General features: G+C 43.2%; 1 protein-coding gene across 1 annotated transcript in view; it reads left to right on the top strand.

Moving 5' to 3' along the window:
• The window catches only part of LOC144762818 (vomeronasal type-2 receptor 26-like), a 662,664-nt gene that overhangs the window by 530,609 nt on the left and 110,351 nt on the right, over positions 1-21,704 (top strand). The window contains exon 4 of the mRNA XM_078648099.1: positions 15,018-15,141. Within this exon, the coding sequence (XP_078504225.1) occupies positions 15,018-15,141 (124 nt within the window). The remainder of the gene's footprint in view (positions 1-15,017; positions 15,142-21,704) is intronic.

Genomic DNA, 21,704 nt, shown 5'->3' with positions numbered 1-21,704 from the left:
ATGCTGCGGAACATTAGACAATCTCGGATCAAAATCTCGTAAAACATAGTGACCCTTGAAGTCACGTAAAACAAACGTATCCCCTCTGGGGAACAGCAAATAACTGCACCTAATTCTTTCAGTGTCTTAATGCCTAACACATTTTCTGGACATGACTTCGTAAGCAATAGATCAGTAGTTTGGGACAATGGACCTACTTCCAGAGTAACTGGCTTTGATATCTCGTTTACAATAGGCTTTCCTGAAAATCCAAGGGAAACATTTCTAGAGCCTGAGAGCGGAGCCCCTGGAACCTCGTCGTGACTTATAGTAGTCCTACTTGCCCCTGTATCAATCAGAAACTTTCTGTCTTTCCCTAATACTTGACTATGTACATAGGGACCTTCTTGATCTACAGGAATCTCGATGAGAGGCAAGCCTACCTCCCTCTCTAGGCTGTTTCATGAATACGCTTGATACTCTGGATACTCTGTCTGTGCATACTGGTACATTTGCTGTGTAACATGCTGCGCTGCAGCAATAGGCTGCGGTGCTGGAACTGTCTGTTGTGCATTCTGTGGCTGAGAAGTCTGTGAAACTTGTTCTTGTCTAGGCGGACGTGGTCTTTCTTTAGTTTTACCAGTGGCTATATTGTGTTTCAGAACTGCACACTCGTTTATAAAATGACCTGGCTGTTTACAATAATTGCATGTCCCTTTAACGGGAGCTGCAGGATGACTGGCTTGATGCGGACCCCTCTTCTGACTGTCTTGAGGAACAGATTGTGCAACTAGTACTTTCATTTTCGTGTCTTTCATACGTCTTCTCTCGTGTTCTTGCTCTTCTCTGATTCTATTCTGGTGATACTGGAGCATCTGTAACATCTGGGACGGGGTACTAGCTTGCCATGTACTTTCGACTTTCAAAACTCTATTCTTAACTTGTGGACTTGAATTCTCGACTAATTTAGTAACAAAAAGATGAGGGTATGACTCACTACTCGTCTTCAAACCACTGTTGATGCTAAAACATTTCTCAAATCTAGAATAAAAATCACTAGTATCTTCGTCTTGTTTCTGTTTACAGGCTGAGATTGCATCCCAGTCTTCCTTTTTAGTGGCTAATAATCTAGGCAAAACTTGTATCAATAATTCTGGTAGTTCTTTACATTTGTCTCCAAGACCGGTACCTGGTACTCGTATCTTATCTTCAGCTTCTAGAGCTGTCCAATCGATCTTTTTCTCTCCCACCTCCCAATCTTTTTCCTTGAGTTTCTCGTATACCCCTGCGGGCAACAGGACTTTTAACATTTTAATAATATCTGGATACGTGTATTCTCCCATACGGAGCATGTCTTTTAATTCTCGGTGGAACCCTGCTGGATCTTTGTCGTGACAGGGAATTAATTTCTTCATCTCTAAGAGTTCCATCTTTGTAACTGGGGTGTAAACAAATACTCGTTGCATTTCACCATCTGGTGTCCTAACTGGGTGTACTTCTCGTAACGGATGCTGTCTGTCTATGTAAAACGGTTTACTTTCTGGAGGTGAGACATGAACAAAATGCGGATTTAAAAACTTTCTATATTTGTGGCGCTGTTCTAGAATGACACTAATTAAATCGGTACCTAAACCTTTCCATCTATACTGGAGTAACTCGTTCAGGACATCATGTAACGGACCTGGATCAGAATGTTGACCCTCATACAGTGTAATGAGGTGTTGGATCATATACATACCCACCAGTCGCTGCTCGGCTGGGGGCAATTTCAGAAACATTTGTGCCACTATTTCGTCTGGAAAAGTGGTAGAATCAGTAATCCATCGGACTGCTGATCGGGCTAGTTCTTGTTCATGCATAGTACTTAATTCACTATAACCGATTCGTGATTTCAGAATTTGATCTGTAGCTTGAAATACTTGTTCCAGAGAACCTTGTTCCGGTGCTGGAAGATGGAAGACTTTCTTGTGTTCTAGGCGTAAATGTCGGTCTGGAATTCTAGATTTACCCACATACGCTATTCTGGCGGGATTCTCGTCGTCTACCTCTTCAGTAGAAGAGTCATTTTCTTTCTCGCTTACTTGTGCTTCTTTGCGTTGTTCGTGTAACCTTATTATTTCTTTACGTATTTTCTTGTACATACTCTCTATACTATTGAGTGTCTTGTGCTTACCCTCGGCTATATTATCACTCCACTTTGTCAGAATTTTCATTTCGTTCGGATCTTTAGTCGGGGAATCTTGTTCCCTAATTAAACAATTGATCAGAAACTTTAATAACATGAACTGGATCTCAGCTTTCCTGAGAGACATGACTTCAGCAATACTTTCTGGATCTTGTCCTGTACGAATGAAACAATACATTCTGTCTAGATCTTCTTTCATATTCGGTAGGGTGACCAAATACTCGGACACCTGCCTTATACGTACGGAATATATAACCATACTATCCTCGCCTGGGACTGGATCATAACAGCATTCAGTAAGAAGTCGCCTGATTTCTGCAATGGACTTATATTTGGGCGTACGCTGTAACGCACGTTCATGTAACTCGACTGCTCCTAAACGTCTATTTGGCGGCGGGGTACCAGGAGGACCTCCTCCCGCGGCCCCTAAACTGGAATCGTCGACTGATACTCTTCGTGCTGGCAGAGTGACTGACGTGGCGGGAATTTGTACTATGGGCTGGACCGGGGGTACCGTAACAGGTGTTGTAACAGGTGCCCCGGTGGCTGGAGGACCATGAATTACATTATTTACAGGAGCTGGTGGAACAGGATTTGCATATTCTGGGACTGTGTCGTCCAAATAGGACGAGAGAAAAATATCAGCTGCGGTCGGTTTGTGACGCAGGTTGGTCGGAACTAAAGGTGGCGGAAAATTACTGGATGCTTCCGGGGTTGCTTTTGGCAAGCCCTCGGCAAGAAGAGGATACATACCCTTAATGAGGGCATTCCTCTGTCTGTCTGACTGTTCGGTTTTAACTCGTTCACCTATTTCGATTAGTTCCCTTTCTTGGGCTTTTTCTAAGGATTCTCTACTTAATTCTGACTTTCTGATTTCTTTTTCGGTTCTTTTATGAGATTCTTTGCGCCATAACTCGATGGCATCTTTCTGTGACTGTCTGGCTTTCTTTTTCCATAATGCTTCTTCTACTCGCATGATGCACTCGGCATCCCATGTACCCGATACGGGCCATCTATACTTTTCTTCTAACTGTTTGGTGTACTCCACCCACAAATCTAGATACAATATGGCACTTATGCCATGCTTTTGATACATAAAATGACCTGGACTGTCCCTAGGCGGGACAGGAACTGCTTCTTCTAACAGACCTTTCCTAGTTTTTAACTGACGTAATTTGGAAAACAGCGGCATGACTGAACTGTAGTCTAGACGCAATACAATACACAATGAACACAATAATTACACCACTTTCATACCACGACATTGAAATACATGAATGACATTTAAAATAACAGTTTTGACAAAATACTACCTGGAATACTGAAAACAGAATACATGAATTTCTCGAGAACAGAACGGACTAGAACAGAAACTAGATGCACTACTGAAACAGTACGAAACTTACCGGTCTCATAAAGAGACACGTCAGGACCCGCATCCACCTAAGTGGACACTTCGTGTTGGATCTGTGTACCCAAACCCACGGACCAGAGACAATGCAATTGACCCTGTCTAGATACTACCCCAGCAACGGTACTCACCGGGCAGCAAGAACGGAAGGCCTCGGACTGGACTGGACTGCTACGACGACGGACGGACTTCGGACTTCTGTTACGGGTGGGCCTCCGGATACCTCGGACCTTGGACTCTCGGCTTGGGCTCTGGTCGGGACTCGCCGCGTTCCTCCACCGCCTCGTCTGGATGCTGGACCGCAACCTCCGTCTCCTCCGTGGGCCTGAGGGATACTTGAAGCAGAAAAATCTGCACGTGCACGGTATGGTTCCGTCACGGCTGCAGAGGATCAGGGGGCTTGCGTGGCTTCACCGGCGCGTGGGGAAAGGGCAAGTCCCTATTCGGGCGCCATTATGTGGTAAATAAATAAATAATACCTCTATTTTTGACTAGATATAACAATAACAGATAGCTCAATAAATAAGAGTCAAGATTCGAGGTAGTAGGAGTTTGCAGGTTTAATACAGCATAAAGGACAGGAACAGGACAACCTGCACGGGCATAGGATGGCAGGGCCCGGCAGCTGCCGGGCAGGATCTGGAATGAGCGCGCTAACTTTTAATAACAGTACACAAGTATATATAGTTAAAACAATTGCATTACAGTACATACAGTAGGCGTAACAGTGGGTGGGGCCTGTAACAGTCGCGAGAGATAAGGCAGAAAGTAGGTGTAACAAGAGGCGTGAACAGGGCGTATACATAGACATGTGATGTAAACGTAACGGAATATGTCATAAATGGGGCGGAAACATGGAGGGGGCTACCTAAGGAGCCGGGACCTCTAACCTAGTGGTGCGCGCAAACTGACAATGACGTGTTACTAGGAGAAGCTGGGGGCTATGACTTCTGCGCTAGGAGCAGAGACTGAAGTCTGGAGAGTCAGAGCGACATGTACCTAAACACTATCTAGTATCTGATGTTTAGAGAACATATTGATAGAATCCAAAAGTTATCAGGGTAAAGGCTAACAGACTCTAAGACTGGTGCATGCATTATTCTACATGTAGTGCGTGTTGAGGAATATTAAATGACCATAAATACAGTATTTCTCTTACATGGAGACGTAAAGGCTAGACGATGACTGAAACTATTGATGCGATTCAGTAGCTTAGGAATGCAGAGAAGGAGGGCTGGACTGATAACTAGAATCATAACATACTCTTGGCAGACTGGAGGCAGAGCCAGGCCGAGCCGGGCACTGTGAGGCAGGAAGTAAGTGAAGGGTCAGGGATACAGGTGGGGGCTGTATCGCTCCTCAGCGAGGGTTCAGGAGACAGGAGCTGAATCTGAGTCCGGGCCCTTTTGAGGCCTAGAAACGGGGACTTTACAATGAAATAACGTGCACACTGAGAAACGTGGCAACGTAGCTTTACATAGGCCTAATAATCGTAGCTTTCACGAGAACTGGAAACTGGCATACTAGAGATGGACACAACTGTAATTGCGTTTTTAATCGATCATGGGGAATACATATGCATATTAATCATGCACATACAACATAACATGGGGAACACGTAGGGACACAGAACATGGCAAAATTTACTTTTCCACAAGATGTACCTGTTCTGTGCCATGGACTGTTGATGCACTTTGCCCCTCTCATGTGCTGCTTCAGATGTACCTGTTCTGTGCCATGGACTGTTGATGCACATTGCCCCTCTCGCGTGCTGCCTCTGAGGTACCTGCTCTGTTGTAAACACTGCCCTGTTGCTGTTCTGATACTGCATTGTGCCCTCATGTGCTGGCTCTGATGTACCTGCTCTGTTGTAAACACTGCCCTGTTGCTGTTCTGATAATGCATTGTGCCCTCATGTGCTGGCTCTGATGTACCTGCTCTGTTGTAAACACTGCCCTGTTGCTGTTCTGATACTGCATTGTGCCCTCATGTGCTGGCTCTGATGTACCTGCTCTGTTGCAAACACTGCCCTGTTGCTGTTCTGATACTGCTTTGTGCCCTCATGTGGTGTATCAGTTGTACCTGCCCTGTTGTACCCAGTGGCCATGCTCTTGGGTAGTGTACGATTATACCCCTAATCTGTTTAATAAAGCAAGGCAATCATGTGTCGTGGTTTGTCGTTGTCATTCCTGGTTGTGTACTTAAATTGTTGCTATATTGCTGTGATCGTACATGCAGTTTATCAAACATAACACTCCCACTCCCTACGTCACAGCCCAGGGAGGTATTCCCCTTCCGACAGCAATTGGTGTATTGGCGTACCTGCGTCCTCGTCGCCGATGGGCCATGACTTGCAGGTGGTGCTGCACGAAGAGTATCGGAAATGCGTGTAGCGCTGGATCCATGACGGCGATCTGTTTGTGGTGGGTATCTCTGCAATGTGTTGTATCTCCGCTGTGGTGAATCCGCCGTGTTCAGGCAGGTTGTTTTTCCGCAGCGATTTGATGTGTGTTTTCCGCCATCGTGATTTAGAGGACGGTCGGAGACGTCATTCTGTACGGCGGTGTCTCTGGATTGGTTACGTCCGCCGCGGGGTCGGGTGTACTTCCGCGGCGGTGCGTGCTCTTCCGCCGCGTACGGTATTTTGACAGTGTTTCCCATCCTAATATGGCGGACGGAGTGCCCGCGGCAAGCGGACGGAAAAAAAGCATTTTCTGCCTACTCTAGGCCGGCGGTCGTCCTTCCGTCCGCCATCGTAATCGACCCCTAAATGAGGTGGAGGAAAACGATGCCCCAAAGCTGGAGCATAGTAAGGGGCCAGCAATGGTGTTTGCGGATGACACCTTACTGTTATCTAAGTCACTTATGGGCATTCAGAGGGTTCTTGATAGTTTTGCAACATTCTGTAAAAACAGGGGGCTGGGAAACAATACATCAAAGACCAAATTTATGGTCTTTAACCCAGCCAAATCATCCTGTCCAAATCCCTCTTTAAACGGCACCTTGCTGGAGAGGGTGACGGTTTTTGAATATCTTGGTGTCACACTGTCTGAAACATTTGAATGGGGCCCGCAGCTAGCCAAAGCAAGCTTGAAGCTAGCCCAGACGGTAGGGGGAATCACAGAAACCTATAGGAACTCCTCCAAGATACGACCCGTTCCTGTGGCTGGGATATACAAAGTACAAGCCAGGAGCGTTGTAATGGATGGGGCTGAACTTTGGGGTCATCATCCCATTGGCGGACTGTCCAAAATTGAGAACAAATTTATAAGACAGCTCTTGGGCCTACCCCCAAGCACCCCACTCATCCCCCGATGCCTGGATTTAGGAATTAGACCTGTTGCAGAGGAGATAGGACTCAGACCGTTAACCTATTGGCATAGATTGTGGGCGACCCCGGAACTAGCAGTCTACCAGTCTGAACTAAAGGGGATTCTGGGACTCCCTGGTTGGGCAAACTACCATGGTTTTTACATATAAGAGAGGCATGCCTTAGAATAGGCATTCCAAACCTATGGAGCAACCCCGAGGCAGCTTGCTCGACAATCTCACGTCTAGAACTAGTAAGAGCCTATAGATCGCTCAAACTAGCTGATATACAGGGGAACTCTAAACTTGGTCACCTAACTGCTGACTTCCTTAATATTAAATCTCAGTACTTTATTTAGCCTTTTGTGGATGATATACTACCTACCATGGCAAGGAAGCTGTACATCCAGTTTAGAATAGGAACCTTGCCTCTTCGTGTCTTCATGAATAAATGGTTAAATGCCCCTTCCCTTGGGTGTCCTGTTTGCTACTGCACAAATGAGTCTGACATTCATGTCCTCTTCTTCTGCCCTGGCTATAAAACAGCCAGACAGCGTTGGCTTTACCACTTTGTAGAAATCTGGGGTGTCTGCAGTGTTTGGAGGCATATAGAATATTGAGAAATGATACCCATCCACCCATAGTTTCCGCCGTGCCCCGATTCTTGAATTCCATGTGGCATAGTCGTTAGGTGCTGATAAATTCACTACTGCAAGTATAAATATTTCTCTTTGCACACTCTGTCACATTTCAACTATTTTAACTCTTTTAACCTAATCTTAACTCGTTTTTTGGTCTCGCCTACGCAGCGCGCAAGCACTGCTTAGGAGGGACCTCTGGAAATCGCTTCGGGTTTTTGTGGAAACTCGTGCATGTTCTACACTGTTTCTAATGGGCCCTCGTGCATTTACAGCATTTGCCTTGCCGGAGCGAGCAGCGCCTCCATCTGTTAGCAATTATCGCGCCCGCGGCTGCTCGCTCCCGTAAGGTAAACGCTGTAGATGATTGCGGGGCCGCACTTGTCTTTCAGCGCTTGTTTTTATTTGCAGTGCTTTTGTTACTGCATTCTCCAATACAAAGGGTTTTTGCCAGGACGTGGGTGTGGCATACTCTTTCGCACCGTTCAGGCAAATGAGCTTCTTGCATAAAGCTGACCAGGCTTGTGTACTGCGGTTAATGTGGAGTCTTCATTTCTGGATCTGCACGTAGATGTTTATGGTAATAACCCCTATGAAGCCATTGGCACCCGTAAGAGCTCCTCCTGTTACATTATGCTGCTATTTTGTAATTCTCCATTCATTCTGCTTTTCTGGGCTTAGCCCTCGCTCGGGAAGCATTCCCAAACCAACAAATAAACAGGGCAGGTAAGCGACTACCAAGGGTGCACCCACATCGGAAAAAAATGATAACAACGGGCCGTCTGGCAGCAAAAAAAAGGACTGGAAGTGAACTCCCCCCTCATTAAGATAGGGTCGATAACATGTAGGAACTGCACCATGACAACCTTATGTATAGACTTAACAGTATAAGCCTATCAAAAGGAGCTAGCACGCAGTGCCAAAATACGCTCTTGTTAGTGCCCTCAAATCTTTGGGGCTGGCACCTATCAGGATATTTCTAGTAACTCACCAGCGAATAGCAGAACCCTCACACAATACAATAAGTGACGCGATTTGGGAACAATCAGTTCTGATTTATTCTGCCAAGTCACGTTTTGTTCCTCATAGAGATAAAACAAAAACTTAGAAAAACAGACTTTTTATTTAAACAAAAACTTTATTGAAAACATCCTGACTGGTCAGAATAATGTAAGAAGGACTTACATGCACTTTTACATCGCATCAGTAGACAGACAAGAGGGTCCCTAGCAGTCTGCCGACTAGCGCTTAGCAGTCACCATGGAAGTACTATACTTGCTGGTACAAGCTAGGTAAACTCTTCTTTTCATCTCAGTCACAATCCCATTAGTTTATTTTAATTTTACTTTTGCAGTTTTATATAGTAGGAACTCTACCCGAAGGTATCGGAGCGCCGTTACATGGCACCAAACTAGTTTGTTTTGAACTATGCGTGGTATCGTGTTCAGGATAACCATGGGAGGTGCTTTTGTCCATCATCAGTTTCTTCCTGTCCTTGTCCACCGGAGAAACGAAGAGAAACTGTGTTACTCCGAAAACAATTCTGCCCTTGTGTGCTTTCTGATATTCAAGTCGGTCCATGCCCTTCCAATGTTGTCCGCCCCGGTCGCCTTGCGGCCGGGGCGGAAAACGAGTAATATGGTGGCGGTGTCTGTTAGACACTGCCCCCCATATTACTATGTGCATTTTACAATGCCTTTGCATGGCGGCAATGCCGCCACGGAAAGGCATGCGGTGTTCACTCTGGGGGCCCCCTGTGGGCCCCCAGAGTGAAGACCAAGGGGGGTGGCACATGGGGGGTACCTGTGGTACCCCCCTGCGTTTACATGATCAAAGCGGCAGGCACCGTGCGGTGCCTGCCGCTTTGGTCATTTAAATGCGTGCATTTTTTTGTTAACATTGTGGCGGGCGGTGCAGGGAGCACCGCCCGCCACAATGTTAAATTGAGGACTGCGCCCGCCACTGTGGCGGGCGCATCCTAATTCCAATGTCGGGACCCCCGCCCTTTAGGCGGGTGGTCCCGATAGCCGATAGGGTGGCGGGCGGGCAGATTTCCCTAACTGAAGGGGCTAAAGAGAGGGCAGCCTTTTCTCCCCCAGAGGCCCACTTTCAGTATAAAGTGATGTTCTTTGGATTGAAAAATGCACCTTCTACCTTCCAGAGGCTGGTGAACCTGGCTTTGACTGGTATGAAGGCCTTCAGTGATGCTTATCTGGATTACACAGCTGTCTTCCATAGCATCTGGAAGATCCAGCTTGTATACCTGCAGGAAGTACTTCAGGCCTTGCAAAATGAAGGCCTGGCTATCAAGGCCAGTAAGTGCCAGAATGGGTAGGGGTCTGTGGTGAATTTGGGACACCTTGTTGGAGGTAAGGTGCAGCCCCTCCTGGCTAAAATAGACACCATTCTAGTCTAGGAGCCCCCAAAAACTCACATTGAGTTGAGGGCCTCCCAGGACCTCACAGGATATTAGAGGAGGTTTGTTAAGGGGTATGGCATCATCGTTGGCCCCTTGACTGAATTGACTTTCACTAAACAGCCAAGGAAGATGATCTGGACTGAGACTTGCCAGAAAACCTTTGACTCCCTCAAACAGGCCATGCACACAACCCCTATGCTGAGGCCTCTGACTTTTCCAAAGAATTTATAGTTCAGACAGATGCCTCAGAGCATGGCATAGGGGCAGTCTTATCACAGCTCAACGATGAGGGCCTTGGCCAACATGTAGCTTTCATCTCTAGGGGGTTACTTCCCAGGGAACAGAGGTGGAGTGGTATTGAATGAGAATCCTTTGCTGTGATCTGGGCACTGAAGAAGCTGAAATCATACTTCCTTTGGACTCATTTCTGAGTTCAGACAGACCACAGTTCCCTTGGGTGGCTTACGCAAATAAGGGATAAGAATCCAAAATTGTTGAGGTGGTCCATCTCCATGTAGGAAATGGATTTTACGGTGGACCACAGACTTGGGTCGGACCACTCCAGTGCTTATGGTCTTTCAAGGTTCTTCCACCTTAGTGATGAGAACTCCCAGGAGGTTGGGTAGTACTCCTCAATTTCAGCCGGAGTGAGGGGATATAGTAGATCTGTCAGCCTTAGGGTGGTCTTTCACCAAAACATTTGTTTACTACGGTGCACAGTCAAAATATCGATTCCAAATTATCGACCAAGATTAATATCGAAGGTGAAGAATATCGAGGTCAAGAATATCGTTGGACAGAATATCGACCCTAAGGTAAGTAATATCAATTTTTTTTATATCTATGTAAGTAATATCGAAGTTAGTAATATCGATATCAATTATATCGATGTTATTAATTTTGATGTTACTAATATCGATATTTGTTTGTTGTTATGTATTTTATTATGTATTTTATATGTATGTGTTATATGTTTTTTGTTAAGTTTTTTATTTGTTTTGAATTATATGTGTACTATTTTTTATATATTAAAAATGTTATATTTAATTACATTTTATGTTTTAGTACTGGAGTGGGTTGTGGGTTTATAGGGGAATAGAGTGGGAAGTCATTTAATTATTGTAAAATAATTATTAATTTTTTGTAATTGTAAATTAATTTTAAATAATTTTTGTGTTTAAGTACTGTAGCGTGTTGTGGGTTTATAGGGTAATTGGGTGGAAAGTAATTTAATTGTAATTAAGTAATTATTTCTTTTTATTTGATATTGATAATTATTTTGTTCATAATTAAATAATAATTGGTAATTAATTATTTTAATTGCTAATTAATTTTTTTAATTGGTAATTAAGGTTTGCTATTGGTAATTAAATTTTTTAATTGCCCATTTATTTTTTAATTGGTAATTAAGGTTTGTAATTGGTAATTACCATTTTAAATTGGTAATTACATTTTAATTGGTAATTAATTGTTTTAAATTGGTAATTGATATTTTTAATTGTTAATTACTTTTTATTAGATGGAAATTCATTTTATTAATTTGTGAATAATTTTTCATTACAAAAAAAATGTTTGTTTACCATTTTTTAATTGTTAATCAATTTCTAATTATTAATATGTGTTGTTGTGAAAAATATTTTAGTGTTCAATATTTATTAGTTGTTAATTTATATTTCTTAAATAATAGTTATTGGTATTTATTGTTAATTTATTGTTAATTAATTATTTAATTGTAATTATGTTTTTAGTAATTATTAATGGGTATTTGCAAATGATGTAGAGTAATTTAAAAAATAATTTTTTTATTATTTTATTTACAACAATTATTTATAAATATGTTATATTTAACTTCTACGCTATCCAATGCTTTCCCTACTGTTGCACTCTCTGGAGTGGGAATAGTAATTTGTACCCCTACGCTATCCAATGCTTTCCCTACTGTTGCACTCTCTGGAGTTGGAATAGTAATTTTTACCTCTACGCTATCCAACGTTTTCCCTACTGTTGCACTTTCTGGAGTGGGAATAGTAAGTTTTACCCCTACGCTATCCAACGTTTTCTCTACTGTTGCACTCTCTGGAGTGGGAATAGTAATTTTTACCCGTACGCTATCCAATGTTTTCCCTACTGTTGCACTCACTGGAGTGGGAATAGTAATTTTTACCCACCCGCTATCCAACACTTTCCCTACTGTTGTACTCTCTGGAGTTGGAATAGTAATTTTTACCCCTATGCTATCCAATGTTTTCCCTACTGTTGCACTGTTTGGAGTTGGAATAGTCATTTTTACCCCTACGCTATCCAACGTTTTCTCTACTGTTGCACTCTCTGGAGTTGGAATAGTAATTTTTACCCCTACGCTATCCAATGTTTTCCCTACTGTTGCACTGTTTGGAGTGGGAATAGTAATTTTTACCCCTACGCTATCCAACGCTTTCCCTACTGTTGCACTCTCTGGAGTTGGAATAGTAATTTTTACCCCTACGCTATCCAATGCTTTCCCTACTGTTGCACTCTCTGGAGTTGAAATAGTAATTTTTACCCCTACGCTATCCAACCATTTCTCTACTGTTGCACACTCTGGAGTGGGAATAGTAATTTTTACCCCTACACTATCCAACGCTTTCCCTACTGTTGCAGTCTCTGGAGTTGGAATAGTAATTTTTACCACTACGCTATCCAATGTTTTCCCTACTGTTGCACTCTCTGGAGTTGGAATAGTAATTTTTACCCCTATGCTATCCAACGTTTTCCCTACTGTTGCACTCTCTGGAGTTGGAATAGTAATTTTGACCTCTACGCTTCTACAACGGTTTCTCTACTATTGTGCTCTCTGTAGCGGGAATGGTAATTTTAAGTTCTATGCTATCCAACATTTTTATTAATGTATTTTTTTTACTTATAGATTTTGAATGGTATTTTTATTTATTTAATTTTTTTTATACATTTAGATAATGTAGTATATAATTAATTTAAAAAATATTAAAGGTATATATTTTTTTAAATTTATTAAACATAATTCTTTACTTTTTATTTATGTTTATGTTTTATGTTTGTAAATGTATTTGTAATTTATAATATTTTTTATTAATTTATAAACTATTTAAATAATTATTACAACTTATTGTTAAGTGCGTATATATTATATATTTTCTGTATATGTTTAATTAATGTATTATTATATATGTAATATTTATTAATCTTAAACATTATTAGATATTTTTAACTGTTTATTTTATTTATTAGTGTTATTTACTTTATTTTACATTCATATTTTTACAGAAAAAAAAACAATATTTTTAACATCGATATTTTTAACATCTATATTTTTTTCGATATTTTTTTACTTACCATGTTGTAGATAGGATGTCGATATTCTTGCCTTCGATATTTCTGCATTGATATTCCTGTAGGTCGATATTTTCAACGTCGATATTTTGTCAGTGATTCGTTTACTACCTCAAATTTTTGTTGGATCATTTCTTTTGATGGCCCTGCTAACCTTTGCTAAAGTGCTTATGCTCACTCCCCTAAAACATGGTTTGATTGGCATACACCTAATTGGCATATTCAATTTATTTATAAGTCCCTTGTAGATTTGTATACCATATACCCAGGGCCTGTACATTAAATGCTACCAGTGGGCTTGCAGAATGTATTGTGCCTTCCACTTAAGTAGCTAACACTTATTCTATCTTTATATAAACCAGTTTCTTTTCTTGAAATCAGTCATCCCATTCCCTTTTTATGTTTTTTTTAGGGGTGTTAATATTTATTTTTTGTTTTAGTTATATCTTTATATTAAACAAGTTTCTTTTCTAAAAATCAGCCATCTCAAACTATATATTATACAATGAAGAAATATCTACAATTTGAATCCCATTTATATGCAATCTCAGTGATGCCAAATGAACTGCTGCTTCGAACTGTGTATCCATAGTTTCTCCACCATAGCATCCTGGCCAATGATCACCATACATCCACTATTTTTTTGAAAGGTCTGCTAGAAAATGCTATCTATATAATTACTCTCTTCCAGTAATACAACACACTTAGGGAGAGTTTCTGGCAGTATTTGCATGTTTGCCATGCATCAAGGTGCTATCCTGCCAAATGAGCAAGTGAGGGTTCTACAACTACCTCTGTACTATTGTTTTTGCCTGTTGCGTAGGTGGGATAGGAGGTGATGCATTTTGCACTGTAGGTAGGTTATCAAAATCACCATGTCAAGTGAACATTCTCCTTTAGCCCTGTTCCTCTTGGTATATGTCTGGAGTTCTTTGCATGCCTGATTTATAACCCCTACAACAGTAAACCTGGCAAACCAATATGATTAAACAACCATCAACATTCATTTTATCTGTAGGGATTTTTCCTCATGACTAACACTTTCAATATGTCAATGTCACAGTCACTTGCTAGAAATGTTTTATGGACTCCTGTGGCCACTTCTGTCAACCATTGCACCTTGACTTCTGATTCCAACTGAGAGTTCCCCTCCTGCTCCTCAGGCAATTCTACCATCACAATCTCCCAGATGGAATCATGAGCCATTCTGTTTCACAGAAGGCACTTACTCATTTTGGTATTCATAGAAGGCACTTACTCATCAATGAGTAACTACCTTCTGTGAATACCAAAATGAGTAAGTGCACTTACTCATTTTGGTATTTACCGAAGGCACTTACTCATCAATGAGTAAGTGCCTTTTTGCGAATACCAAATGAGTAAGTGCCTTCCGTGAATACCAAAATGGTAGTAAATTGAGGATTTTGTCTTAAGTTAGTTCTGTGAATTGGACCCTACATCATGTGAGATAATGGATCTGGATCAATGGACCATTTTCTATATATTGTGAAGTAAAGATTGTAGTGTGTAACCTGTCAACTGTAGAACCAAATCCATTGATTTCTTATCATTACAAATATGTTGTTGTCCTTTTCTTTAATTAATAACTTGCCAACATTGAGATCACACCATCACATGATAAAAACCAGGATTTAGATTTATTTGGGGCAAAAGTGAATATTAATATACAGCTTAAAAACACTCTCCTTGCTGATCTTTTTTCTCCAGACTCCTCGCTCTGTGTGCTCTGACAGCTGTCCACCTGGATATTGGAAAACCTCTCAGGAAGGAAAACAAGTTTGCTGCCATATATGTGTTCGGTGTGCAGATGGAGAAATTACCAGCAAATATGGTGAGTTTAGGTTTTTCAGATTACACAAACCAGAGCTTGATTAAGAAATCACAACATGCAATTCTTCTTGTATAGGATGATCCATGATAATATTAGCCTTGGTGCACACTGACATTCCACTACCCTACAGCATTTCCTAGGGGCACACTTTAAGATTAAATGAGGACATTGCTTTCTAGGTATTCAGATATTTAACAATGAGCACTCTGGACCCCTTTAAGAGTAGAACCTGCCTGAGAATAAGGTTTTTCTTTCAGAGTAATTTAACATGTTATGAAACTTTAGACGTTGGCATGCAAATGGGAAATGGAAATAAAATAGTCTTTATCAAGCATTCTGCCTACATTCAATTTCTTTAAATTGTGAATGTGGCACACCGATTCACGAAGCCCATATAGGCAACCCCAAAGCCTGCTTTCTATTGGCAGACCTCTGTCATAAGGGTTGGGCTAATTGAATTGATAGATTTGTCTTACTCCTCAGCAGTAGTGGCTCCTCTGTATGGGTGTTTGGGTTACATCAGCCAGTTTAGTAACAGGTAAAGCAGAATGTTGCCACTGTCTGCCTTATCCCCTTAGCCTCTTTCATGGTACCAAAGCAGAAAGGTCTATTAGTCATGTGTGGTGGTAATACTTGAGCAGCTCTAGGTCCCTCTAGATATGTAGACTATACTTGAAGGGCTATGTCCAAAAGCAGAGCAGAGGTGTTTATTGTGAATGTGTATTGATAATAGTTGGGCAGCTGTACATCCCTCAAATGTGTATAAAAAATGTAAACCACCATGGCCCAAAACATTAGTCCGGCCTTAAGCAGGAAGCAAGGTCGTGGTCTCAATCCTTCTTCCCACTTCACCATTTTCCACATTGTCATAGGATGGAGGAGTATTACTGAGTTTACTCATTTCCACCCCAGCCTGTGACATTGTGGGAAAAGGTGAAGGCTAGGGAGGAATCACTACCTTCAGTGCCTGAGCCATGATTGTGTTCTTTGCTTGAATAGATCAGTGGTGGGTGGACACTATCTGCAACTCTTAGTAAGTAAACATTTATAAAGTGCGCGTATGCCGAGGCGTCTTGGCTCTAAGGAGTGTTACAAGTGCTGTTTGGCGAAACCATGAGTCTTATTTGGGGAGAAATAGCCAAGTCTTTATCATTTTCCTAAACTGGAGCCTATTTGGTTGCAACCTGATGGTGGTCGGCCGCCTATTCCATAGTCTGGCGGCTAGATGGGATAGGCTCCTGCCTATCCCATCTAGCCGGAAGCTGGACCAGTCATGTGTTGACTGATCTGAGATTCCGTATCTGGGAGTACCATAGAAATAGACTCTGAATGGCCAAGGCTCTCCCACCATACAATGCCTTCTGCAGCAGGCATGGAACCTTGAATTCTATACATTGCTGTATCAGGAGCCAGTGGAGTAGCCTGATGCCAGCAGAAGTAGAGTGATACTTGAGGGATGTTAAGTAGTAGTCAGGCTGCTGTGTTTTGCACTGACTGCAGCTTGGCAACTGATACTTATCAGTGCCCAAGAGCAAAGCCTTTTCGTAATGCATTTTCGAAAGGATTAGCGCACTAATTACTGTCATCCTAAGCTCTAAGGAGATAAACAGCAGGATCTTGCGTACAGTCTTTAGTAGAAAAAAGCAGGGGGATGTCAAACGATTGATCTGTCGTGCAAAGTGTAGTTGGTGATCAACAATCACTCCCGAGTTCCTCGCCTTGGTAGACAGATGAGGACAGTTACGTGCCTCAGTTGGCCACCATGCTGGATTCCATAAGAGTGGACCCTTCCCAAACTCCATGACTTCAGTTTTATCCGTATTGAGCGTAATGAAGTTTTGATTCATTCAGCTCATGACATTCTTCAGGCAGTTGTGGAAGCTAACAGCTGTGATTTCAGCCCTCTGTGCTATAGATATGACTATCTGGGTATTGTCAGTGTATGAGACTAACGTTAAACCGTGCTGTCTGATTAGCTTGGCCAAAGTGGTGAAGTAGATATTAAACAAGATTGGTGATAAAGCCGAACCTTGTGGCACCCCACATAGGAGGTGGAATTTCTCAGAATTGAGATTGTCCCAACACACCCTCTGCTCTCTGGCTTCTAGGAAGGAAGAGAGTAGGATTAGAGCTGTCTCTTTAATTCCTATTGCCTCCAGCTGCCGCCCTAACACCGTATGATTAATGGTGTCAAATGCTGCTGATAGGTCAAGTAGGATAAGGATGGCTCTTCCCACCCCCCATACAGTCGTTTAAGAATCTCCTCCGCGGTCATAATCAGGGCAGACTCAGTGGAGTGGCGTGGTCTAAAGCCATGTTGGGTGTGGTGTAGGAGGTTATTGGAATCGAGGTAGTGGACAAGCTCAGAGTTTACCGATTTTTCTGAGATTTTGGCTGTTATTGGTAAACATGATATTGGACGATAATTCTTTACCTCAGTGGGGTCCAAGGCGGGTTTCTTCAGAATTGGCCTGATGCACACCTTTTTCCCGGGCAAAGGGAAGGTCCCTGAATTAATTCCCTCATTTAAGAGTGGAGCTAGCTGTGCATTGATCTTGTCTGAAACCATATGTAAAGTGGCAGGACGACATGGATCATTTGGGGAGCCAGACTTTATCAGAAGTAACAGGTTATTTACACTCTCTGTAGTTAGTGCCAAGAACCTAGTCAATCGATGATTAGATGACTATTTACAGTTGGGGTATGTACTGTTTTGAGGAGATCATCATAAATTGATTGAACTTTAGTTTGAAAGAAGTTTGCAATCTTGTTGCAAAAATTTTGATCCGGAGTAAAGCGGTTGTCTTGCTGCCGTGTAGATAACACCTTGACAGTCTTGAAAAGCTCTTTAGAGGAATCTTTTGCTGCACCAATTTTATCTGTGAAGTAGTCGGTTTCTCCTGTTTTAATTGCTTCCTTGTATTCCTGTAGGACTAAGTTGTAGGACTTTTTGCGATCCCTGCTACAGTCGACCCTCCATGATCGCTCAGCTCGTCTACATTTGGACTTAATGATTTTCAGATCGGCTCTATACCAGGGAGCTGACCCTTGGCTTCTTCTCAGTTTTGTTGTTCTCTCCGGGGCCAACTGAATTACTGCTGATCTATTCCATTTATCTAAGGGCTGCGTGGGCGGGTGTCTATCAAGAGCCTGTTCTAGCTCTATTTTCTGAATTGTGTGCCAGGGGCGCAATTTAACGAGTGCTGTTCTGTTTAGATGGAACGTGTTACTCAGTGTAATTGGAACTTGAAAGTGGATAGCTTTATGATCTGACCAAGGTAATGGGAGAATTTTATCCAGTGGGATTCTGGGATTACTTGTGAAGATGCCATCCAAAATATGACTTGCCATGTGAGTAAATTGGGAGGCAATTTGCATTGGACCATATGTTGCAAGATTATCCAGCAATATGGCAGTATCCGTATTATTATTCGATTCTAGGTGAAAGTTAAAATCACTCTTTACCTTGCCTGCCAACCTCCAACTCTCCCTTGAGCCTCCTTAATTTCCTCTGAGTGCCTTCCAGAACTGGAGGAAGGATAACATGATGTGGCAAGTCCCACAGTTACCTCCCTTTTCTTGTCACTGTCAATTGTATCTCTTTGAACTCCATGACAACTTTCCATAAACAACAAACTCTTGAGTGGCTGGACATCACCCTAACGTCTCTGAAGAAAGCAGTTTGGTACTCCACAGATGATCCATTGAGGGTCAGTAAGATAAGTGACCCACCAGAGCATTGGGACAACGATGTTGAAAAGCATTTGTCTCCATGCACCCCTCGAAAGGGAGATAGAAAGTCGGTGACAGTGACATGTGCACCATCATAAGCTGTGGGCCTTAGGGATGTCGGAAAAGAGGGGTTAGGAGTACAAGCTGTGGTTTTCAGAAGGGGACGTGCAAACCCATTTAACCTCTAGAAAGGTATAGAGGAACCTTTTAGTCCTTTCCCTGATATTTTAGGGGTTTGAAAAGGATATGTAGACTATGTAACTTAGAGAACATGCTTCTTTTCACAAGGGCAGCTCCCTTTTTTGTCAACTGATTCTGCTGTTTTTTTTTACTCTGTGCACTGGGACAATGCTTTTAATAAATATTAAGGAAAAGTTACTTTTAGAAAGATATCTTTCCCCTGCATGATGCTTCTGGAGGTTAATTTGAGGTAGCACTCTAGCAGTAGCCCATTGATTGCTTAGCCCTGAGGAGGTGTGAAAACTGCTACTTCAGCAGTGAAAATGGCCTGGGAGTTGAGGGAGGTGTTTTATCTTCACCTGGGAGGAAGAGCAGTTTGGGTGTAACCAGGAACATAATTTACTTCAAATGAGACTTATCCATCATAAGCAAAGGTGAGGTACACCTAGAACTCAGTGTTTGCCCTCCCAGTCAGACAGATACCAAACCTAGTGGGGGAGCACTATCCTCAGAACTGGTTTGACATGGTAAAAGAGGAGTAATATTGATTACAAAAGCATAAACTGGAAATCATTAGGTACCTGGGTAATGTAGCAGTAGAAGGGACAGGGATCCCTAATAAAAAATATTAGACTGTCACATATCAGATGGTATTTTAGGGGCGTGGCCTGGTGCCAATGTGAGCCGGAGCGGACTGCGAAGCTCCTGCCGTCGTATCCCCATAAGTAAACATCCTGAGCTCTGGGTGCAGATATTGACATAAATCTCCAAGGCGGAACGTCTCTGGACCATGAAGATCTGGGCAGTACGCCCCTGCTGCACTCGGGAAGCAATAAAATTGGCAAAATTGACTCTGCGCGGAGCAGAATCGAAGAAGACACAATGGTACCCATGGAGTAGCGAGGCTGTCCCGGACACTGCAAGACGTCGGATGTAGAGCCATTTGCGAGGGCTCCTTGAGGCAGTCAGCGGTTCACTAGTGGTGACAGAAGGGGGGCCCCGGAGCTGAATTCCCTACAACACTCAAAGTTATGATTGGGGGCCGAGAGATAGTTGCAGCGCGACCCTCGAGAGCCTGTCTAGAGGAGTAACCTCCTGACTTGGTGAAGGACGGGGGGACGGGCCTACCTAACAGGAGGTGACTTCCAGACACTGACCGCTGGGAAACGGAGAGGACGTCCTAAGAATTGGAGGCTACAGGGGCACTACAAAAGTATTTAGCGGCCCGGGGCACTAAGAACAACCACCGGGGCAGAGTGAACCGGGAAGTGCGCTCATATTAGATTTGGAGTGAAGATTGCGGGGTGGAGGGCCCGCTGAGGCCTCCTCAGGAAGATACCAACGTACGAGCAGGGTCACCGGCGATTGACAAGCCATTCGGGATCCGGCACAATAGAAGCGGGCAGAACCCGGGAGACACTGTGATGGCGCATAATTAAAAATGAGGAGAGTAGTGGGTGCAACCATCACCGAATTGGAATAGGGCTCTGAGGGGACTTATCAGGGGATCCCCCTTACTCATTGAACAGCAGGTGAGACTTGCGAAGAAACACCAGCAGGAGGCACAAGCTCGAAGGTGATAGGTGAAAAGGGAAAGGGTATTGTGGTCTGGAGGTCGTCGAAGAGGAAGCACTGACATTGACCGCAACGTGGGTTGGTGATACTTAACTGAAACGAGTACGCTTAGCCTGAAAGCCACAAAACACCGCAAGGACACCTCCTGACCAAAGCGAGTTGCCTGGGCTGGGAGAAGGAGAAATCGAGCAGAAGGCTGGGGAATGTCCCGAGGAAAAAGAGTTATAATGCCCTCAGCACAGGGGCACTGAAACCCAGAAAGATGATGATGAAGAGACCGTGGAGGAAGGAAAAGACTCACACAAGTCCTGCACTCACAGATATTATGCAGGCTATCACGGCCTCCAGAGAGGTGCTGGAGGCAAAAATTGACGCAATAGGCACAGACCTAAGCCTGCTAAAATATGACCATCACAAACTTAAAGAGCGGTCGTGACCACCGAAAAAGTGCTCAGCGACCTACCGGAGGCAGTGACTACATTACAAAAATCACTCAATGCTGTGGAGGCAAGGATCAAAGTCCTGGAAGTGCGGGCTGAAGATTGCGAGGGGAGATCAAGCAGAAATAATTTATGAATAATTGGAGTGCCGGAGAGGGCAGAGGGCTGGAAATGGTGCGCTTCATGGAGGACTGGCTCAGAACCGAAGTAGACCCAGAAGGGCTCTCCCCCTTATATGAACTGGAAAGAGGCCATAGAGTTCTGGCTAGGCTGCCTAAGCCCGGGGCCCCTCCTCTTCCAATAGTGGCATGGCTCCTACACTTTAGGGACAGAAATCATATTCTACACCAAGCCCACCAAAAGCAAGATCTGTAGCTGGACAATAGTAAAGTAATGATCTCCCCAGACTTTACCAGAGAAGTCCAACGTCAAAGAGTGTTGTTTTTGGCCATCAAAAAGAAGCTGCGCCAAATGCAACTCCCGTACACAATGCTGTTCCCGGCACGTCTACGGATGGCCTATTCGGCGGGAACAATGTTTTTTACCACACCACAAAAAGCCTGGGAAGGGTTGGACACTTGACACAGCCAGGAACATCACGACTCCACCCCGGATTTGTCTCAACAAAGCACAGAC

Source organism: Lissotriton helveticus, chromosome 6 (genome assembly GCF_964261635.1).
Source record: "Lissotriton helveticus chromosome 6, aLisHel1.1, whole genome shotgun sequence".
Taxonomy (NCBI): domain Eukaryota; kingdom Metazoa; phylum Chordata; class Amphibia; order Caudata; family Salamandridae; genus Lissotriton; species Lissotriton helveticus.
The sequence above is the reverse complement of the archived record's forward strand: the minus strand, read 5'-3'. Positions and strand labels throughout refer to the sequence as shown.